The 12466-nt window shown below is 45.4% G+C and overlaps 1 protein-coding gene across 1 annotated transcript in view; it reads left to right on the top strand.

Moving 5' to 3' along the window:
- Positions 1–2386: 2386 nt before the first annotated feature.
- The window catches only part of LOC147095545 (proteasome subunit beta type-9-like), a 35091-nt gene continuing 25011 nt past the window's right edge, over positions 2387–12466 (top strand). Inside the window, exon 1 of the mRNA XM_085974668.1 lies at positions 2387–2690. Within this exon, the coding sequence (XP_085830794.1) occupies positions 2637–2690 (54 nt within the window). The 5' untranslated portion in view covers positions 2387–2636. The remainder of the gene's footprint in view (positions 2691–12466) is intronic.

Genomic DNA, 12466 nt, shown 5'->3' with positions numbered 1-12466 from the left:
CACGGGATTGGGGGTAATATACTGGCATGGGTGGAAGATTGGCTATCTAACAGAAAACAAAGAGTTGGGATAAATGGTTCATTCTCGGGCTGGCAATCGGTAACTAGTGGTGTTCCGCAGGGGTCAGTGCTGGGACCCCAACTCTTTACAATCTATATTAACGATTTGGAGGAAGGGACCGAGTGCAACATATCCAAGTTTGCCGATGATACAAAGATGGGAGGGAAAGCAGTGAGTGAGGAGGACATAAAAAACCTGCAAAAGGACATAGACAGGCTAAGTGAGTGGGCAGAGATTTGGCAGATGCAATATAATGTTGGAAAGTGTGAGGTTATGCACTTTGGCAGAAAAAATCAAAGAGCAAGTTATTATCTAAATGGAGAGAAACTGCAAAGTGCTACAGTACAAAGGGATCTGGGGGTCCTGGTGCATGAAACACAAAAAGTTAGTATGCAGGTGCAGCAGGTGATCAGGAAGGCCAATGGAATCTTGGCTTTTATTGCAAGGGGGATGGAGTATAAAAACAGGGAAGTCTTGCTGCAGTTATACAGAGTATTGGTGAGGCCACACCTGGAATACTGCGTGCAGTTTTGGTTTCTATATTTAAGAAAAGATATACTTGCTCTCGAGGCGGTTCAGAGAAGGTTCACTCGGTTGATTCCGGAGATGAGGGGGTTGACATATGAGGAAAGGTTGAGTAGGTTGGGACTCTACTCATTGGAGTTCAGAAGAATGAGAGGCGATCTTATCGAAACATATAAGATTGTGAGGGGGCTTGATTGGGTGGATGCGGGGAGGATGTTTCCACTGATGGGTGAGACTAGAACTAGGGGGCATAATCTAAGAATAAGGGGCTGCCCTTTCAAAACTGAGATGAGGAGAAACTTCTTCACTCAGAGGGTAGTAAATCGATGGAATTTGCTACCCCAGAGAGCTGTGGAAGCTGCAACATTAAATAAATTTAAAATGGGGATAGACAGTTTCCTAGCAGATAAGGGAATTAGGGATTACGGGGAGAGGGCAGGGAAGTGGACGTGAGTCTAGATTCGGATCAGCCATGATCCTATTGAATGGCGGAGCAGGCCCGAGGGGCCGTATGGCCTACTCCTGCTCCTACTTCTTATGTTATGTTCTTATTTTCACTGGTCACACTAACGGATGTAAATAGGACAGTAACAGACCCTGAATGATATTAACACTGGTCACACTAAGGGATGTTAATAGGACAGTAACAGACCCTGAATGATATTAACACTGGTCACACTAAGGGATGTTTATGGGACAGTAACAAGCCCTGAATGATATTATCTCTGGTCACACTAAGGGATGTTAATAGGACAGTAACAGACCCTGAATGATTTTATCACTGGTCACACTAAGGGATGTTAATGGGACAGTAACAGGCCCTGAATGATATTATCACTGGTCACACTAAGGGATGTTAATAGGTCAGTAACAGACCCTGAATGATATTGAAACTGGTCACACTAAGGGATGTTAATGGGACAGTAACAGGCCCTGAATGATATTATCACTGGTCACACTAAGGGGTGTTAATAGGACAGTAACAGGCCCTGAATGATATTATCACTGCTCACACTAAGAGATGTTAATAGGACAGTAACAGGCCCTGAATGATATTATCACTGGTCACACTAAGGGATGTAATAGGACAGTAACAGACCCTGAATGATATTATCACTGGTCACACTAAGGGATGTTAATGGGACAGTAACAAGCCCTGAATGATATTATCACTGGTCATGCTAAGGGATGTTAATGGGACAGTAACAGACCCTGAATGATATTATCACTGGTCACACTAAGGGATGTTAATGGGACAGTAACAAGCCCTGAATGATATTATCACTGGTCACACTAAGGGATGTAATAGGACAGTAACAGACCTTGAATGATATTATTACTGGTCACACTAAGGGATGTTAATGGGACAGTAACAGGCCCTGAATATTATTATTAAAGAGACGGTGAATTGACTGCCATTTCCTTCTCCTTGCTGTGTCCCGCTGCTGTGACAGAGCTTTTGTCTATTGGCCTGTTTGAACAGGCGGTTTCTGTTTGAAGCTGGTGTGCACTTCGTGCAGAATCTGTGGGCAGGAGAGTTCCTGAGAGCAAACCTTCACAGAGCTTGTCTGCCTCGCAACCAGTGACACAGCACGGAAACTGATTGCTGATTGCTGAAACTGGGTCTCCGCCTGATCTGGGACATGTCTGTTAGTCTGGCCCTGACCACCAGAGGGGGTGCGAGGATCAGAAATCAAGTTCAAGAACTCGGAGTGAAAATTACAAACTGGTTCCACTTGAAATATCCTGCAATTCATAGCTGGCTTATTAGGAATGATGATACTGGGATACAGCACAAATCAGTGGGAAAAATCTTCTGCAGGTTGATCAGGAATGAAATGTGTCCCTTATAGTGTTCCTTTAACATCGTTTGTGCATCATTTATTCACAGTAGAGTTGTCTTGCTGTTAAACTCTGGCCACCCTCAGTTTCTGTTTCACTCTCACCAGGACCCAGCCCCTGAGTGAGTCGGAGCCAGCCGCTTCCCATTCACACTCGGCTGAGCTTTCAGGCACCGAGCCCGGATTGCAGTGCGAGGAGTAATCCAGAGAATGTCCGCTTGCTCCGGGATTCCGGGCTGCCTGTCCTCGGGACTCAGCACAGGGGTAAGTGGGCTGACCAGCGGCAGCAGGAGCCTCCCAGCCCGGTGCACACAAGGCGACTGCAGATTCCCCATCGGCCGCAGCCTCCCCCAGATCAATCTGCAATTGCCCAGCACCGGGATTTGCAGGATCGCCGGCTCAGTGAGGGCTGGAGGCGCTGCTCCTGCCAGGCGGGGGTGCTGGCTGGGTGGGTGAATGCTGATCGGCTGCTTTCAATGTTCACAGCATCCTTTACACAGCAGAGCACAGAAAGACTTGCCTTTATATAGCGCCTTTCACGACCACCAGACGTCTCAAAGCGCTTTACAGCCAATTAAGTACTTTTGAACTAACAACAGAAAATGCTGGAAAAACTCAGCAAGTCAGGCAACATCCGTGGAGAGAAATTTGAGTTGACGTTTCGGGTTTGACCCTTCTTCAAAACTGGAGAGAAAAGGAACTAGATCGAAGGCAGGGCTGCGATCGGACAAAAGAATAAAAGAACCAAAAGAAGTAAAAGAGATTAGAAGCTAGACGAGATGGTAATAGGCTGTGATTAGGTGTAAAGTGTACTGGCAGGGCAAAAGATAGCTGCCAGGTGTGAGAGAGAAACAAACGGAAAGGGGGGGGGGGGGGGGAAAGGAAAGGAGTGGAAAAATATAAGTGAAAATGAAATAGGGGCCGAGGTTATGATCTGAAATTGTTGAACTCGATATTGAGACCGGAAGGCTGCAGAGTGCCTAATCGGAAGATGAGGTGCTGTTCCTCGAGTTTACGTTGAGCTTCCGTGGAACAGTACAAGAGGCCAAGGACGGTGAGGTCCGAGTGGGAATGGAGCCGTGAATTGAAATGACAGGCGACTGGAAGCTCGGGGTCACCCTTACGGACTGAACGGAGGTGTTCCGCAAAGCGGTCACCCAATCTGCGTTTGGTCACAAACAGCAATGTGATAATGACCAGGTAATCTGTTTTTGTTAGGTTGGTTGAGGGATAAATATTGGCCCCAGGACACTGGGGATAACTCTCCTGCTCTTCTTCGAAATAGTGCCGCAGGATTTTTTACATCCACCTGAGAGAGCAGACGGGGCCTGTACAGTACAGCACTGCGTACAGTTTTGGTTTCCATATTTAAGAAAAATACACTTGCTCTCGAGGCAGGTCAGAGAAGGTTCACTCGGTTGATTCTGGAGATGAGGGGGTTGACTTATGAGGAAAGGTTGAGTAGGTTGGGCCTCTACTCATTGGAATTCAGAAGAATGAGAGGCGATCTTATCGAAACATATAAGATTGTGAGGGGGCTTGATCGGGTGGATGCGGGGAGGATGTTTCCACTGATGGGTGAGACTAGAACTGGGGGGCATAATCTAAGAATAAGGGGCGGCCCTTTCAAAACTGAGATGAGGAGAAACTTCTTCACTCAGAGGGTAGTAAATCTATGGAACTTGCTACCTCAGAGAGCTGTGGAAGCTGCGACATTAAATAAATTTAAAACGGAGATAGACAGTTTCCTAGCTGATAAGAGAATTAGGGGTTACGGGGAGCGGGCAGGGAAGTGGACATGAGTCTAGGTTCGGATCAGCCATGATCTCATTGAATGGCAGAGCAGGCCCGAGGGGCCGTATGGCCTACTCCTGCTCCTACTTCTTATGTTCTTATGTTCTGGAGTGTCAGCCTAGCTTTAATGTGCTCTGGAGTGGGACTTCGGACTCAGAGGCGAGTGTGCTACCCACTTTTTTTTAATATACTTTATTGAACATTAAGAACATTTACAACATCGTGATCATTACATTGTATGGTACAAATCAATTCCACCGCTCTGCACAGCCATTCCGCCACCACATTTTAACATCAAAACCTGAAGTTTAATTTGTCACCTGTAACATATATTAATCGATTGTACTTTAAAAATTGGTTGTAAAATACTGTCCTTAAATTCCTTTCTGAATAAAACATCCACAGAGCCTTATAATGATCTTTTAGCTTATATTTAAAATACTCTTTTAGATTGATTCTCCTCCCCTTAAAAAACAGAGCATTCCTTCTTTGCACAATCACGAATCTAGCCAAACTGAACATTAAATTAATTGCCGCTCCGCTAGACTCGGGCAGACTCTCCTGCAATCCCCATCTCAAAATTGAGTCCCACGGGATTCCCATTCTCGCTCTTCGGTCCCCACCCAGCAAAAAAACTTCACACAACTGTCGAACATAGTACTTAAAGTCATTTAACTGCAGACATAACACCAGTAAATGGGACAGAGTCTCATCCCATGTCCCACACACTGGGCAAGTGGCCGCCTCCACTCGCCCAATCTTGCACAAGACCGTCATGGTAAAAATCCGGTTATGAGCCAATTTGAAATCCAGTTCAATCCACTCTGGACATTTAAAATTCGCCCACACTCCCTTCCAAATCCTGTTGAAGTCCAGCTGTGGGTATATACTCTGCCAAAACTCCTGACCAGCAGGTGTCTTGAATCTCCATTCTCTGAATACCTCATAGAAATCTCGAGTATTACAGTTGTCAAATTGGACCAACTCTACCCCTTTCTCCAGTACAAAGCTTGGAAAAGCAGGACGCATTTTACTTCCTTTGGAGATTTCCGCATTTATTTCTTCCATCCAATCCTGTGGCATTGCCCTCACAATCTTCTCATACATAATTCCTATTGCTTTTTCCTCTACCTCCTGATCCTCCTCCCACACCATGCCCCTCACTATTGCTTCTGGCAACCAACCTGGAATCACCTCGTATAATACATCTTTCACAGATATAATCCCAGCTTTTATAAAAGCTTGATTAAATAAAACCTCTCCTTCGATGTTGACCCACCTGTTCAAAAATAAGGGCTGTTCTAAAAATTCCTCAGCCCCCTTGGGCATAAACTGCACACTTTTTAAAAATTGGGCCCAAGTCTCTACAACCCCCTTATAAAACCTAGGGAGGAGTTTAATCGATTTCAAAACATATTGTATTCCATATACAATAACCCCTGCCCTCCTATCCCACTTCGTTTTTAAAAATGCTCAAAACAACTCTTCCAAAAACTTGTATTTGACTTCTGAAGAAATCTCTTCACCCATTTGATTCTAAAGGATTTTTTCTTCAAATCAATATCTGGGAAATTGAGTCCTCCCTGATTTCTCCGTCCAATGATGGTATTGTAAGCCACCAAGGCTGGTTTCCCTTCCCATAAAAACCTCACACAAGCCTCTCGGATGGACTTTTCCGCCCACTCAGGAATATCCTCCACCGTCAATAAGTACCATAGCTTAGATAGCAGGAGGGCAGACACCACTGTTGCTCTTCCTTGCATTTTCAACCACCTTCTTTCCCATCTTCCCAAAATCTTTTTAATTTTCATAACCTTCGGTTCCCAATTTAATCGATCCACTTCATCCCTGTCTTTCTTGCACCCCATATGCACCTCCAGAACTTCCAAAACCTCCACCACCTTAAAGGGACATTCCCCCAACCATTCCCCCCTACCCCTCCCTGCAACCAGGCATTGGGACTTACTATAATTTACTCTGGCTCCTGAAGCTCTACAATATTCCTCCACTACATCCATAGCTTTCCTCACTGACTCCCCATTTCTCAATGTTAAGGTTGTGTCATCTGCATATTGGTGTATCACCGACACCAGCCCAGAACTGGGGACCACAATCCCAACTACACCTTGTTTCTTTCGCATCATGTAACCTAATGGTTCTGCTACCAATGTGTACAACAATGGGGGCAGGGGACAACCCTGTCTCACTGATCTCTGTATTGGAAAATACTTGGATAAAAAACCATTACATTTAACACAGCTAAATATGTTTGAATAAAAAATCCTTATCCACTGAATGAAATTTTCCTTGAAACCAAATGCTTCCAAAACCTTCAATAAAAACTCATGAGAGACCCTATCAAAGGCTTTCTCTTGATCTATCTTTAATACATAAGCCTCCCTCCAACTCTCTTCCATGAGCTCTATCGCATCTCGGATTGAGACCACAGAGTCTGCGATGTCCCGGCCTATGACTCCATAGGACAGAGAGGGCCAAACTATCTCCGGTAACACCTCCTTCAAACGATTTGCCATAACCCTCGCCAAGATCTTATAATCCACATTTAATAATGTGATGGGCCTCCAATTCTTCAGATCCCGTCTATCCCCTTTATTTTTATAAGCTAAGCTTATGATCCCTCTCCTCATAGATGGGGCCAGGCTTCCCTCAATTTTAATTTCCTTAAAAACTTCTAAGAGCAATGGACTTAAAATCTCGCAAAATTCTTTATAAAATTCTGCACTTAGTCCATCGGACCCTGGGCTTTTCCCCCCCTTCATTCCACTTACTGCTACTTTTATTTCCGCTAATCCTACTTCTTTGTCACACATGCTTCTCTCATCCTCCTTTAAACCCTCTTCAATAAAAGCAGTAACCTTCTCCATCGCCAATTTGGAAATGTCTTCTTTAGTATATAACTCTTGATAAAAGCTGCTAGCCGCCTCTAAAATCTCCCCACTTTCATGAATGATCTTCTCCCCAACCTTCAACTCTCCAATTAATGATAATCTCTGTCGCAGCTTCTCTTGCTCTAGAAAATATCTCGTGCATCTTTCGCCCTCCAATGCATCTCTAGCTTTTGCACAGAGAATGGCCCCCTTGCATTTTTCAGCTTGCAATAATTCCCACTCTTCCTTTAGCACCCGGAACTTAGTCTCCGCTCCCTTATCCCCTCCATCAACTGCTTTACAGACATCCGTAAACCTTTTATTTATATTCTCTTCTCGACGCTGGTTAGCTGCCGCCCTCTTTTTCCCATAACGTACCGAAAAAACTTTTACCTCATATTTGAAATTGTCCCGCCAAACTCTTCTTTCTTTCAAGAACAAAGGTTCCTTCCGAGCATTCTTTATTATATTTATAATCCCTTCTTTATAAGCAGTTTCTTTCAGGTATTGATTGTTTAAAATCCACACCCCTGAACCGATCTTAACTCTGCTGTTCCTAATTCTAAGAACCAAAGCCGAGTGATCACTAAAAAATACTTTTTTATAATAAATCTCCATCACCTCAGAACTTAACCCTTCCCGCATTAACACAAAATCTATTCGGCTCTGTTTTAAAACATCACCCACCCAACCTGATCTGGAGAACTCCCTTTTTATGGGGTTCCGGTCCTTCCATAAGTCTCTCAAATTTAAATTTGCCATAATTTTTACAATCATCCCTCTGGAGTTATCATCCTTAAAGGTCATCTGGGCTGAAATGTCCATCCAAGATAAAAATACATTAAAATCCCCCACTATACAAGGATTTTCCACCTCTGCCGCTTCAGTGAATAACCCCCGAAAAAACTCGCGACGCTTGCAATGGTCGTTCAGTGCATAGATATTAAAGAGATTGCAATTAAATCCCTCCATTTTTACCATTAGCCGTAAAAATCTCCCCTCAGCGTCCTTGTCCATCAAGACAACGTTCTCTTTTATGGACGGACTCACCAAAACAGCCACCCCTCTACGGTTATTGTTTGCACAACTCGCAAACACCTCTCCCTTCCAAACCTTCTGAACTCTTTCTAGGATAGCCTCATCCCAAAAGGTTTCTTGCAGACACAACAAGTCCGTACCTTTAAAACCTGCAACAGCTGCTGCAATTTCTTCTCACCCCTCAGTCCATTCACATTAATCGAGACCAATGTAATCATGGCTCCAAAGAAGGGAAGTATGCCTGATAATCTCCCCATCATTTAATCTCTGGCCCTTCCCTTCTCATATGCTCCTTCCCAACTTCTCGGGCAGCTGTTGCTTTTTCCTGCAGCCTCCGACTCTTTCCCCTCCTGTTTGAACCTTCCCTGCTGTTTTAGCCTCTTCCTTGCATTAAGTTTGGGCCCAGGAGCTGCCCTTCCTCCCTCCTTCTGCCCCTCAGTAACCTTTCCCTTTTCACATGATGCCACCCCACCCCCGACTTCCATGTCTCTGTCCCCCTCTAATTCCTCACACTCAAGCTCTTCTGCAACCCCCTGTGCCTGCTCCCCGTCAGATACATAATCCTGCTCCCCGTCAGATACTTCATCTCCCACAGAGAGTCTTCCTGCTATCACAGTTTCTCCCACTGTGCCGCTCCCTTCGACCACATCTCCACCTCTGACCCTTGCACCCTGTTCTCTCTCTCCATGGGACGATGGCGCACCTAAATTGTTCCCTTCTGACGTCTCTATCTCGCCGATCCCATCCTGCTGTCCCTTTAAGGCTCCTGCCTCTTGCACCCTCTCCCCGCCCTGCCCCCTCCCGCTCACCAAGATATCCGACTCCCCGCCTCTCCCCGGAGCACCCACATCCACCACACACCCCGCTCCCGCCTCCTCTCCCCCCGCAGCCACCAGACTCCCCAGGGGGAGCTGAACCGCACTAAGGCTTGAGTCTGCACTCGACCCTCGCTGCCCGCTGCTGTCTTTGTTCCCCTCCATAGCACTCGGCGTGTTTTCTGCCATCTCCATCCAGTCCTCCGCTCCGCCATCCTCTGCCTCTTCCTGTGCTCCTTTCTCCTTCATTTTACCGGCTGTGTCCTCCGACTGCACTGCTCCTCCGGCCATTCCACTCTCATCTCCTTCTCCTTCTCCCATCTCCTCATCACTCATATCGCTCCCTTCTGCCTCACACTCACAGCGGGTGGGGCCTTTGTGACACATCACACAGCTCTCCGCCTTGCAGCTCCGCGCGATATGTCCCGACTCACCGCAATTGTAACAATACAAATCTGGACAGTTTCTTACGAGATGGTCATGTCCCAGACAATAGTAGCACAGCTTTACTTGGTTATCGTGCAGCACACGAAAGTACTGCACTCCTTCCAGTGTCTCGAACTTCATACTGTACGGCAATGACCTCACCCCCTCTGGGAACCGCACCTTTACATACCGGGTTCCGTCTGCTACCCGTGTTCCCAGATAGTACCTCCTTTATTTCAGAACAGATTTTAATGTCCCACGACTCCAACTTTTTGCTCAGCACTTCGTCCTCAATGTACACTGGCAAGTTCAAAAATGAAACCACCACCTCCTCTGAATATAGCAGAGTCACCTCCAAGAATTTCTCACCAACTTTCAGACTGAGTAGCAGTTTTTCCACCTCCTCACGGCCACTGACCGTCAACTGAAATCCCACATTTGGCTTTGGTCGGCAGGCAAAGCAGCTTCCCTCGCCACAGTCCTCATGAACTGCCTGGATTATACCCCAGGCTCGAATCTTCTTATCTTCACACTGCACCACCACCGTATTTTCTTTACCAAACCTCCTGAGGTCCCGGCCCAAATCTTTGGGCCTTTTTTTCCCCCTTCCCACCACAGTTTCTTCCCTAATTAAATTCCTCTCGGGAATATTGTCCTCTGAGGGGCCCGGCACTCCGGACCCCTCAGCAGCCATCTGGCTGTTTTTTGTGGGCCAAAAAGGCCCTAAAACCTGAAAACAGCACCCCAAAACCCACCACCAACTTTTTACAAAACTCCCTCCAACACCCAGCTGCAATTAGGCAATCAGTAACACCTGGCTCACTCCTAGCCCCTCCCACCTAGAGAGTGCTACCCACTGAGCCCCAGCTGACACTAACTTACATAGGTTATAGAGCACAGAAACAGGCCATTCAGCCCAACCAGTCCATGCCGGCATTTATGCTCCACTCGAGCCTCCTCCCGTCTTTCCTCATCTAAATCTATCAGCATTACCCTCTATTCCCTCCTCCCTCATATGCTTGTCTAGACTTCCCTTAAATGCATCTGTACTATTCGCTTCAACCACTCCCTGTGGTAGCGAGTTCCACATTCTCACCACTCTCTGGGTAAAGACGTTTCTTTTGAATTTCCTATTGGATTTCTTGGTGACTATCTTATATTGATGGCCTCTAGTTATGCTCTTCCCTATAAGTGGAAACTCTCTCTGTATCTATTCTGTCAAAACCTTTCATGACTTTAAAGACCTCTATTAGCTCACCCCTCAGCCTTCTCTTTTCAAGAGAAAAGAGACCCAGCCTGTTCCTCCTTTCCTGATATGTATACCCTCACATTTCTGGTATCATCCTTGTAAATCTTCCCTGCAACCTCTCCAGTGCCTCTATATCCTTTTTATAATATGGCGAACAGAACTGCACACAGTACTCTTAAGTGTGGTCTAACCAAGGTTCGATATAGGTTTAGCATAACTTCCCTACTTTTCAATTCTATCCCTCTAGAAATAAACCCCAGTGTTTGGTTTGCTTTTTTATGGCCTTGCTAACCTGTGGCACAACTTTTAGTGATTTGTGTATTTTTACTTCGAGATCTCTTTGTTCCAAACCCCACCTAGACTCGCACCCTCCAAGTGATAAGTGTCCTCCCTATTCTTCCTACTAAAAATACCTCACATTTGTCTGTGTTGAACTTCATTTGCCAATTATTTGCACATTCTGCATGTTTATTAATGTCCTCCTGTAATTTGTTGCAGTCCTCCTCAGTATTGACTATCCCCCCAATTTGGTATCATCCACAAATTTAGAAATTGTGTTTTTGATTCCAAAGTCTAAATCGTTAATGTAAATTGCGAACAGCAGTGTTCCCAGCACTGATTCTTGTAGAACACCACTACCCACCTTCTGCAACTGTGAATACCTCACATTTATCTGTGTTGAATTTCATTTGCCAATTATATGCTCATTCTGCAAGTTTATTAATGTCTTGCAACTTGTATGTATACTGCGTCTCACCCCTCTCCGACACCCCAAAACACCACAGTGTGGAGCAGAACCTCGAAGTTATGGAGCAAAATGCTTCTGTTTCCATGTTTTGTCACCCCGCCCCCGTGCACTGCGTGTGTTGCTGTTAAACTGTGGGCTAGTCATTCATTAACCCATTTACTATAGAGGGGGGTTGTAACTTTCAACAGCTCTTATAATAATGTGTCCGTGATTACACAAACCACTCTGGGTACAGGTATATTGTGTATCAGTAAAACAGTCCATGACTACACAAACCACTCTGGGCACAGGTATATTGTGTATCAGTAAAACAGGTTTATTAAGCACAAAGAAGGAATACTGAACAAGAAGATAGTCACAGTCTGTTCATCGAACCCCGGCGTTCCTTCCGAGTGACTGCGGCGCAAGTCACCTGATGTATCTTGCTGTGTTCTGTTGACTGAAGCTCGCTTCCTTGGGATCTTGCTGTGTTCTGTTGACCGAAGCTCCTATCAATCGCTAGTTACACGGTGCGCGCTTTCGATGTTCAAAACCTGTATCTTTATGCCCTTTTTCCTCTCGTTTTGCCTACATAGCAGTAATTAACCCTCTGACACCTGGTAAAAAGTCTTGCTTCCCTCGTTAGCCATCTTTCAACCTTGTTGACCCTACTAGGTTTTTCTAAGTACAGGAAACTTTTTTTTATCCGGCACGGACGGGGCCGACATGGTGCCGGTTCATCAAAAATTCCGGATAACCGAACGCTATAGTAAAAGATAGGGAGAGCTGACAGCTCCGTATAAAGCAACAAACCCTGTTGCTTAGCAACAACTGTAGAACAATGAACACAAGTTTCAAGCGTCTCTGTAGCTTAGCAACAGCTGCAGCCACACCCTTGCACAGCACAGATGGAAGAAGGCAAATACAATATGAAGTAAAACCTACTCCTGAATTTTGCCGGTTAACCGAGATTTCCGGTTATTTAGGTGCCGGTAAATCGAAAGTTTCCTGTACCCTTATCTCAAGATGTTCACTTTTCACAGAATATTTCCTAGAATGTTTTCTAAATAGTCTGTCCATCCTCTAGCTGTACCAATGAAGGA

This window comes from Somniosus microcephalus, unplaced genomic scaffold (assembly GCF_052327205.1).
Source record: "Somniosus microcephalus isolate GS21.2 unplaced genomic scaffold, FLI_Smic_1.0 unresolved_chr1, whole genome shotgun sequence".
Lineage (NCBI taxonomy): Eukaryota > Metazoa > Chordata > Chondrichthyes > Squaliformes > Somniosidae > Somniosus > Somniosus microcephalus.
The sequence above is the reverse complement of the archived record's forward strand: the minus strand, read 5'-3'. Positions and strand labels throughout refer to the sequence as shown.